General features: G+C 40.8%; 1 protein-coding gene across 1 annotated transcript; it reads right to left on the bottom strand.

Moving 5' to 3' along the window:
* Positions 1–3,032: 3,032 nt before the first annotated feature.
* On the bottom strand, positions 3,033–8,650 carry LOC146663498 (polyserase-2-like). The gene is made up of 11 exons (XM_085416298.1): positions 8,231–8,650; positions 7,831–7,936; positions 7,710–7,730; positions 7,343–7,505; positions 5,800–6,068; positions 5,566–5,711; positions 5,245–5,488; positions 4,249–4,420; positions 3,891–4,156; positions 3,724–3,818; positions 3,033–3,620 (listed from the first exon to the last, which is right to left on the bottom strand). The coding sequence occupies exons 1-11, from the start codon at positions 8,429–8,431 to the stop codon at positions 3,360–3,362; spliced, it is 1,944 nt and encodes a 647-aa protein (XP_085272424.1). The 5' UTR covers positions 8,432–8,650; the 3' UTR covers positions 3,033–3,359.
* Between the last annotated feature and the right edge of the window lie 577 nt (positions 8,651–9,227).

The following is a 9,227-nucleotide window of genomic DNA, read 5'->3' as shown; positions in this document are numbered from 1 at the left end:
ATCTGACCTCAAACTTGTTTATTGTATGTATGTATCTGTCTGTATCGGATGAGGATTTTGTCATCATTTCAAATCCAAGACTATATTTTTTAGCTCTTTCATCAGAAATGTTGGTAGCATTTTAAGGATGAAAGACTCCACTTTCTCTACAACAAGACAGTTCATAATGTTTTAATGGTGCGTTCACACCGAACGCAATAGACGCGACCAAAAAGCGCCAGAGGCCCCTAGCTGGTCGCGTGCACATTCGCACCTCGAAGCGGGTCCAAAGCGAACTAGTGGCGCTTTAAAATGTGCAATTTTCACGCCTGTGAAGCGGAAATGTGGGAGGAAGTAGTGCCAGACGGTATGTTTGCAAGATGGCAGCTGTCGATCTAGCATTTGAAGAGAGCGTCTCTAGAGCAGCAGTGTAAACTTAAGGACGCTTTACACATAAGTCATTACAAAAATTTATTTGAAATAAAATTAAGATACTCAAACAGAAAAACATTAAACATAAATATAAAAGGACCCAGCTTAAATTGGAAAAGCTTCAGGGAGAATGAGGAGAAAAATAAGAACATTGTTTCTGCCCTGAAGAGCCTGCCTCATCAGAAAACTACTGATTGATAGAATGAATGGCTTCGGCTGGACCTGCCTCTTTGAAATAGGTCAGAGCATCACATCACCAGGCTCCTGATTGGATGTTGCAGGCTGGAGTTCAGATTTTTCCAACTCCAGCGGTAGACGCGATAAGCGCAAATGCACAAAATGCACCACATAAACTGCAGCACGTATTTTACTTCAAGCTTCAAACTTGTCAGTCGCACTACTTGGTTGCGCGAATCAGGCAGAAAAGCGTTTTCGCGATGCAAATGTGCTTCTGAAGTTTCGCGCGACCCCCAGTCGTGCTTCATTGCGCTCCTCCATTGACTTCACATGTAAACCTGAAGCTCTGGTAGCGTCTATCGTCTCTCCATGTCCTGATAGTCCTATATCATCCACTATAATCCAGAGCCATACACTATCACTGCATTCTACACTACAGCTCAAAAGTTTGAAGTGAATTAGAAACATCTTATTTTCTAAAAATGCTGAAATTTATTTCATATTTTTAAAATTAATCAGAAATATGAATGTTTAAAAGTAACATTTATCATAAATGATGAATGAGTTTCAAAGGAATATCTGCAGAGACCCATTTTCAGCAATAATATTTGCTGTGTTTCAGTGGTACATTGTGTTAAGTAACTGTCAGTTTGTAAACTTAAATCCCAACTAGTCATGCAAGTCATGCACACATTTTTACATTTTTCCACATTATCGTATTATCACAAATAAATGTTCAGTGATAGACTCACAAATGAACCATTTTATATGATTAATTTACATTGGCATTTTGGTCTTTTTCCCAGTTATTACAGAGAGCCAGGTCTTAGCTGTCTTATATGTATATTATATGTATTTTTCATCTATTGTATTTACCAACATCAAGTAATCACAGGCAAAGAAAGACCGCACCATGGCATGTTTAAATAAGGAAAGTTTATTGATCAAATTTATTTTTAAACAAATACATATGATAATTTTTTCACCGCCCAAAAATACATGTTCAAAGCAACACAACGGTGGCCCACAAAATTGTGAACTCTGCAGAGTGGGCAAGCATAATGAAGCGGTTCATTTTATTTGTGGATTCAAGCTGCACTTCATATTTTTGGCCACCAGATGTCACCATGTACCTGCTTCCATTGTGGACCACTACTACTTCCATTGCAAAGACACACCTTTAATCACAGAAAATGAACGTAAATCTATGAAATTCAGTATATATGCTTAAAAGCATTTAACTTGTGGAAAAAGCTGTAATTTGTTAAAACTGTCACTGATAGTTAGTGATGTGTGATACCACTGATTTCCTTTCCGATCCGATACCAAGTAAAATTCAGGGTGGTATCGACGATACTGATCCGATACTTTGTGCAAAAACTTATTTTATTTATTGTATCTCAAATTATAGCATCATAATGATTACAGGACAACAGATTACTTGTTCTTATCACTTAATAATGCAGAGTTCATCATATAGAAATAAAAAAACTGAAGTTGTGCGCTATTTGAACACCTTGCCTGCCTGCAGCACTAAAGGACTCAGTGAGAGGCGTCTGTCTCGCCCTAGCAGCACCTGTCCCTCAACATACGCTCATCATATTCTGTGATATGATTTACTCTGAGGTGTTTGACAATGTTAGTGGTGTGGCTACAACACCTCCCTTTTTTGCCACATGTATCGCAAACCATCTCAGCTGTTTGTGGAGGTAAAATACGTGCGCACATGACTCCAATTACGCTCAGCCATTGTTGTGAGTGCGCACGCCAAGGGGCTGCGAGACATTTATGCAGCCGTATTTCGCACATGACTATGAAAGGCGGAAGAGGAAGTAGTTCCTTCGAATGTAGACAATCTGAATGATATAGTTACTTTCCACTGTGTTCATGTTAATGGTAAACTACAAATTTACCCTAAATTACTAAAATATCGATATTTTAATGTGAGAATCGATTCTAGAACATAAATGACTGGTATCGGAGGAATCGATCCGCACATCACTACTGATAATGTGAATGGCTTTGCTCACAAATAAACAAAATATGCAATATTTAGCCCTGAGTTATCTAAAACAACAACAACAAAAAAATAACATTATTTTATCATTTTTTGGCAGCACGGTGGCACGGTGGTTAGCACTGTTGCCGCACAACAGTGTTTGCGTGGGTTCCCTCCGGGTACTCCGGCTTCCTCCCACCGTCTGAAGACATGCATCTTGTGGGGATAGGTTAATTGGATAATCCAAATTGTCACTAGGTGTGAATGTGCAAATGAAAGTGAGTGCGAATGGTTGTCTGTCCCTGTGTGTTGGCCCTGCGACAGACTGGCGACCTGTTTAGGGTGTACCCCACCTCTCGCCCTATGACAGCTGGGATAGGCTCCAGCGCCCCCCGCCACCCTGAAAAGGATAAGCGGAAGCGAATGGATGGATGGATTATCAATGTTTATTATAATAAGTATGTAATTAGAATTACATTTCAATTTTGCTCTTACACGATTTATACAATTTTTAAGTAGACAACAGCTTCAGAATGCACAAATTATACATATTCCTGTATAATTTGTTTAGAGAAACATACCATCACACTCCAATATATATAAAAAAAAAGATTTTTAAACTTCATTAGAAATATTCACATGAATAATTTTCTTCATATCGACCTGAGCATCATAACTACATTAAGTAAATATGAATGGGTGTTAATAAAGATTTTTGGCATCTGTTGGTAATTTGTAATAATGAACTACACCAACCACCCACAAGAGCAAATCATGACAACAGGAACAAGGAGATAATGAGGACAGCAAAAAAAATCAATAAGGAAACTGAGAAATCAGGTGAACTTCCTGTTAAAAGTGTTGCAACAGATGGTGTTTCATCAATAATCTCCTTTAAGAATGACCCAAATCTTGAGATTTTGGTAAAGACATCAACATCTCCATGGCTCAGTCTACTTTCACAGACTGTTACAACAGCAACCTGGAACCATGATGACTCTGACTTGCACAGCAATGGGCTGCCCTGACCTCCCTGTGGATATAAAACAGGATTCATGATCAGTGATCAACAAACACCAAGCCTGAAAGTATCAGTCCAAGCACATTTAGGATACAATTATAAATATTGTTTTTACCTCTTGAAGGTCCATGGTGTGAGTACAAATTTGATCTGAATCAAAAAGATTGCCACAACTTGCAACTTGAGTTTTCATGTTTTGAAGAACAGCACCTGTAGGTCATATTTGCAAATGCAACCAAAGATATTCAGACACTGCAATTATTTAAAACAGCAAACCCTTACCTCTGCTGTTGTTCTTGTTTTCCCAGCCTGTCACCAAACACTGACTACCAATGGGGAAAGACTTTGAATCACTAATGTCCAAACACACAGGCTGGATATAATTGTTGAAACTGACTGATTCAAACAGCTCCAATAGTGCAATATTGGAGCCAGTCATTTTGCTCACTGTAATGTTCAAAACACCCAAAGATGTCTCAAACTCTTCAGAACCATTTATGAGTCTAAGACCAAGAAACACATTCCATTCACTGGCATTTGGACTGGTGCTGTCAGGAGGATTGAAGACACAATTAAAAGACAAATCTCAAACAGCTCATATTTTAAAATTAAAAATTATAAATGCTGTTTGTGTACTTACGTAGAGAAGCATTGTGCAGTTGTGAGTATAACGTTGTCAGATATTAAGCTTCCTCCACATTTGTGTACTCCATTTTGGTGAAGACTTACCATCCAGGGCCAAGTTCCTTCGGGTACAGTGCTCTTGTCTCCTCCTGTGTGACTGTTCACGAGGGTGTTGCCACAAACTGACACTGAAAGAAGAAACAAAAAATGAAAAAAGCAAATGCTTTAGGTTCAAGGCTGGACTACTGTAATTCATTGTGATCAGGATGTCCAAAAAATCTCGGAAAAGCCTTCAGTTAATCCAAAATGCTGCAACAAGAGTACTGACAGGGATTAGAGACAGAGCATATTTCTCCTATATTTGCTTCCCTTCATTGGCTCCACCGTTAAATCCAGAATTGAATTCAAAATCCTTCTCCTCACATGTAAGGTGTTGAATAATCAGGCGCTATCTTGTCTTAATGACCTTATGGTACTGTATCACAGCATTAGAGTGCTTCGTGCAGGCTTACTTGTCGTTCCTAGCCTATTTTAAAGTAGAATGAGAAGCACAGCTCTCAGCTGTGAGGCCCCTCTTCTGTTGAACCAGCTTCCAATTTGGATTTGGGAGACAGACACTATCTCTACTTTTAAGATTAGGCTTAAAACTTTTCTTTTGATAAAGCAAACACTTAGGGCTGGATCAGATGACCCTCCTCCCCTCACCCCAACCGGTCGTGTTCCTCCCTGAGTCTGTTTCTGCTCCAGGTTTCTTCCTGTTAAAAGGGAGTTTTTCCTTCCCACTGACCACAGGTCTTGCTCATAGGGGGTCATATGATTGTTGGGGTTTTCTCTATTTTCTATTATTGTAAGGTCTTCACCTTACAATATAGAGCACCTTGAAGCACCTGTTGTTGTGATTTGGTGCTGTATAATAACACTGAATTGAATTACACATACAGAAAATTTGAAAACATTATATACTTATCCATATTCATTTATTGGTACTGAAAAACTGGAACCTGAGACTTACTTGAGGGTCTTGTTAGAAGACCAGGACAGGTGTAGCTGCTGTCAGGGTCCAGCCCGCTGGAGATGAACTGCACAAATCCTGGCCTATTAGAGCGAATGCGGGACTTGATCCAGGACTGGTAACGGGACACTCTGGAGTAGACTCCTGGCAGATTGGGCTGAGCACAACCAAAACCAAAACTTACAATTCCAGACTGGACCCAAACAGAGCCCTGTTTACTCACCATTGGACCTCCGGAGTCTCCCTGTAGAGATAAAGAGGACACATCTGAGAATCTTTGAAACACCTGATTATGTAACCAAATGAGCTGATGAAGCCTACCTGACATGAGTCTTTGCCTCCTGCCAGAACACCAGCACAGATCATGTTGTCTGTGACTGTGCCCACTCCATTCAGGCAGTTACACTGTCTGTTTCCCACAACTGGCACCTCCACTTCTTGCAGCGTTTGAGGGAAGGGTAAGGCCACTGATGGGAAGAAAGATGAGGAGCTGTTTACACACAAACCAATGAACCACAGAACACATGAACACTGAAACACCAACAACAGCCTCACCTCCCTCCTTGACTGCACCCCAGCCAGTCACCCAGCTATCAGTGCCATTGTTGAACACACTGCCACTCGCTGCCAGGCACACAGGTCTGATGTAGTCAGTGAATCTGACTGGTGAGGAGAGTCTGAGCAGAGCGATGTCGTTGTTGTTGGTCATACTGTCATAGTTTGGGTGCAAAATGATTTTGACAACATTTCTGGACACCTTATTTGGATTTGCACCCCGCAGGCTCTGAAGACCAAGAGAAACCGTCCACCCAGAAGGACTTGAACTAAAGTTATAGAAATGAAAAGAAAATATAGAAGTTTTGATGAAAAAACAAAACAAAACATTGAACTGTAAACATTTGTATTTATGCATGAGCCAGTATTTTAACATTTATGTTGATGAAATGTTTCAGGAATGTTGGCAGTTTCGGTATTCCCATTCTGACATTTGCCTTCCTTGACAAATATTAGTCAAAGCCCAGTGTTCTGCGATACTGCAGATTTGGTATCAATCTGATATCAAATAAATACAGGGCCAATACCGATGTCAGTACGTTTAACCTATATAGGCAGCTTTCTTAGATTCAAGTTTCTTGGTGTGCACATCTCAGAAGATCTCTCCTGCTCAAAGAACACAGCATCACTGGTCAGTAAAGCCTAACAACAACAACTCTACTTCCCCACATACTGAGGAGTGCAAGAGCTTCAACCCCCATTATGAGCGCCTTCAACAAAGGCACTGTTAAGAGTATCCTCACCAGTTGCATTACTGTATCTAATGGCTCCTGATTGGGTCCTGCCAGAAAAAGCTATATTGAGTAGTGAGAGTAATAGAGAGGATTGTGAGTGATTCGTTTCCCTCCCTCCAGGACATCTATTGCACTCACCTCACCCAAAAACTCCTCTGCATTACAGATAACTGGTAAATGGCCTGCATTTGTATAGCGCTTTTCTAGTCCATAGGACCCCAAAGCGCTTTACACTACATTCAGTCATCCACCCATTCACACACAGGCGATAGCAAGCTACATTGTAGCCACAGCTGCCCTGGGGCGCACTGACAGAGGCGAGGCTGCCGGACACAGGCGCCACCGGGCCCTCTGACCACCACCAGTAGGCAAACACGGGGTTAGTATCTTGCACAAGGATATTTGGCATGCAGCCAGGATGCAGCCTGGGATCGAACCACCGACCGTCTGATTAGTGGCTGACCTGCTCTGCCACCTGAGCTACAGCCACCCCACCCCATAACTCCACTCATCTGTCAAACAGCTTTTCCAGTTTTCTGCTATCGGGAAGGGGACTAATGAGCCTCTGCCCTGGAACCAGCAGGCTGAAAGACATCACCTTTGCTATTCACTGATTCCCCCACCCCACCTGCACTTGAACTTGTGCCCACAAACACAAAGTATCGATCGCATCGCGTTAGTATCGATTTGATATCAATGTCAGAGTTGATATCAGTACTATTGATATTTGGATCGATCTGCACACCTCTACCCTGTTCTAGCTGGATCAGTTTAGGCATAAAGATTAAACAGACGTTTGTGTTACACACCGAAAGAAGCAGTGAGCAGCAGACATCACCCACTCTTTGTTGATGAGGGAACCGCCACAAAAATGTTTACCAAATATCTGCATGCTGACCTGCCACGGCCAGTATCCAGGTGGAGCATCTTCACCTCCTACTATCCTGCTGCTGTGTGGAGCAGTGCCACATACTGAAACAAAGATCAGCAGGATCAAACTTCAGAAGCAACATAAATCATTGTGAAATATGGAAAACATTTTTTTCCTTGTTTGTAGTTGTATCGCTGATGAAATGAATTGTAATGTCAAAAACATAGATAATTAAATGAAAAATATAACTTTTATGAATTTTGTTTTTTTTTTTTTTACTCAGAGAAACTCTTATTTTTACCTACCATCAAGCTGAGCATTTGATTCTGGAAAGAAACACAACAGGATCAGTGATGTTCAAGAGAGGAAATCCTGACTTTATATTTGCATACAGTTATGTTACATGCAAATGTTGGTCTGACTTACCTGCAGACAGGAGGCTCACCAAAGCCAATAAATGAATCCACTTCCTTAACACCATTGTGTAACTGCACAGTTCTCGCGTGTCCCTCTTTTTATACTTGTGAGCCAGCTGTCAGTGAGTGGCAAATATATAAACCGTGTGTCACGTTTATATTTGCTCCTCCCACGTGCACACCCCACAGCCAGAACACTGAAACATTTCCTTCTTCCTTTAATTTCTGGCACAAAGACTACAGAACTCCAGTGATTTTTTTAATGTCCAGAGCTTAAAGACCAGAGTGCACTTTAAAAAAAAATTATGTGATTTTTTTTATGTCATTTTCCATGACAGACTTCTGCCCTTTTCACAGTTCAGTCATTCTTGCTACATTAATATTAATTTCAAAGTCAATGAAAAACCTACCCGTGGACTTCTCACTTTTAAGATTGGGATGAAAGGCAGCATGGTGGCACGGTGGTTAGCACTGTTGCCGTACAGCAAGAAGGTCCTGAGTTCAATTCCAACACCAGGCCGGGGTCTTTCTGTGTGGAGTTTGCATGTTCTCCCCGTGTTTGCGTGGGTTCCCTCCGGGTACTCCGGCTTCCTCCCACTGTCCAAAGACATGCAGCTTGTGGGGATAGGTTAATTGGAAAATCCAAATTGTCACTAGGTGTGAATGTGCGAATGAATGTGAGTGCGAATGGTTGTCTGTCCCTGTGTGTTGGCCCTGCGACAGACTGGCGACCTGTCCAGGGTGTACCCTGCCTCTCGCCCTATGACAGCTGGGATAGGCTCCAGCGCCCCCCGCGACCCTGAAAAGGATAAGCGGAAGCGAATGGATGGATGGATGAAATTCTGTACACGTGCCAGTTGTCATTGATGTGTCAGTTGTGTGTTTCGGCACCATGATTTACTATTTAGACATAAAATTATATTTTAATTACAAAATAGTTACTGGTGCTGTCAAGTGTCTTAATGACTAGCTAGTATCATGTTGCCATGATTTGACAACTATTCGCACTGTATTCGGAAACCATTATGACTCATTCCCTTTACACCCTAAAACTAAAATTGTTTATTGTCAATTTTTTTTCCTTGTCATGAATCATTCCATACTTCATGGGTAAAAAACAGGAACATGTAATCTTTAAATGTTTGTAAAGTATTCAGACTATTTAAAAAATCACCTTAAATTAAGTCACTGATATACTAAAACTACCTGAAATCAAAGATTTATACAGATGAAGTCATGTTAATTTATTTTGTAAGATAACCAAGCCACATGGAGGTGAAGAACAAATTACAAACCATGAGACCAAAGCTGCTGTCTGCAGAGCTCTGTAGACAGCAATAATAAAACAAACTTTTCTGATGAGGAATGCAATTAAATAACTGCACAGTTTACTTAAAATTTAATTTA

The sequence above is a fragment of the Rhamphochromis longiceps genome, linkage group LG8 (genome assembly GCF_057381845.1).
Source record: "Rhamphochromis longiceps isolate RC_006_pf linkage group LG8, R_longiceps_female_GT1.1, whole genome shotgun sequence".
NCBI classification, from domain to species: domain Eukaryota; kingdom Metazoa; phylum Chordata; class Actinopteri; order Cichliformes; family Cichlidae; genus Rhamphochromis; species Rhamphochromis longiceps.
Note: the sequence above shows the minus strand (reverse complement) of the source record. Positions and strands in the feature narration are given on the sequence as shown.

What these genes read in the sequence shown, in the direction of transcription:
- LOC146663498 (XM_085416298.1), bottom strand. Translation starts at nt 8,431, where the DNA reads ATGTCTTTGGACAGTGGGAGGAAGCCGGAGTACCCGGAGGGAACCCAC. An exon ending in TCTTCTAACAAGACCCTCAA is followed by an intron (nt 4,421 to 5,244) that starts GTAAGTCTCAGG and finishes TTCTTCTTTCAG; the next exon opens with TGTCAGTTTGTGGCAACACC. An exon ending in AAACAAGAACAACAGCAGAG is followed by an intron (nt 3,819 to 3,890) that starts GTAAGGGTTTGC and finishes TATGACCTACAG; the next exon opens with GTGCTGTTCTTCAAAACATG.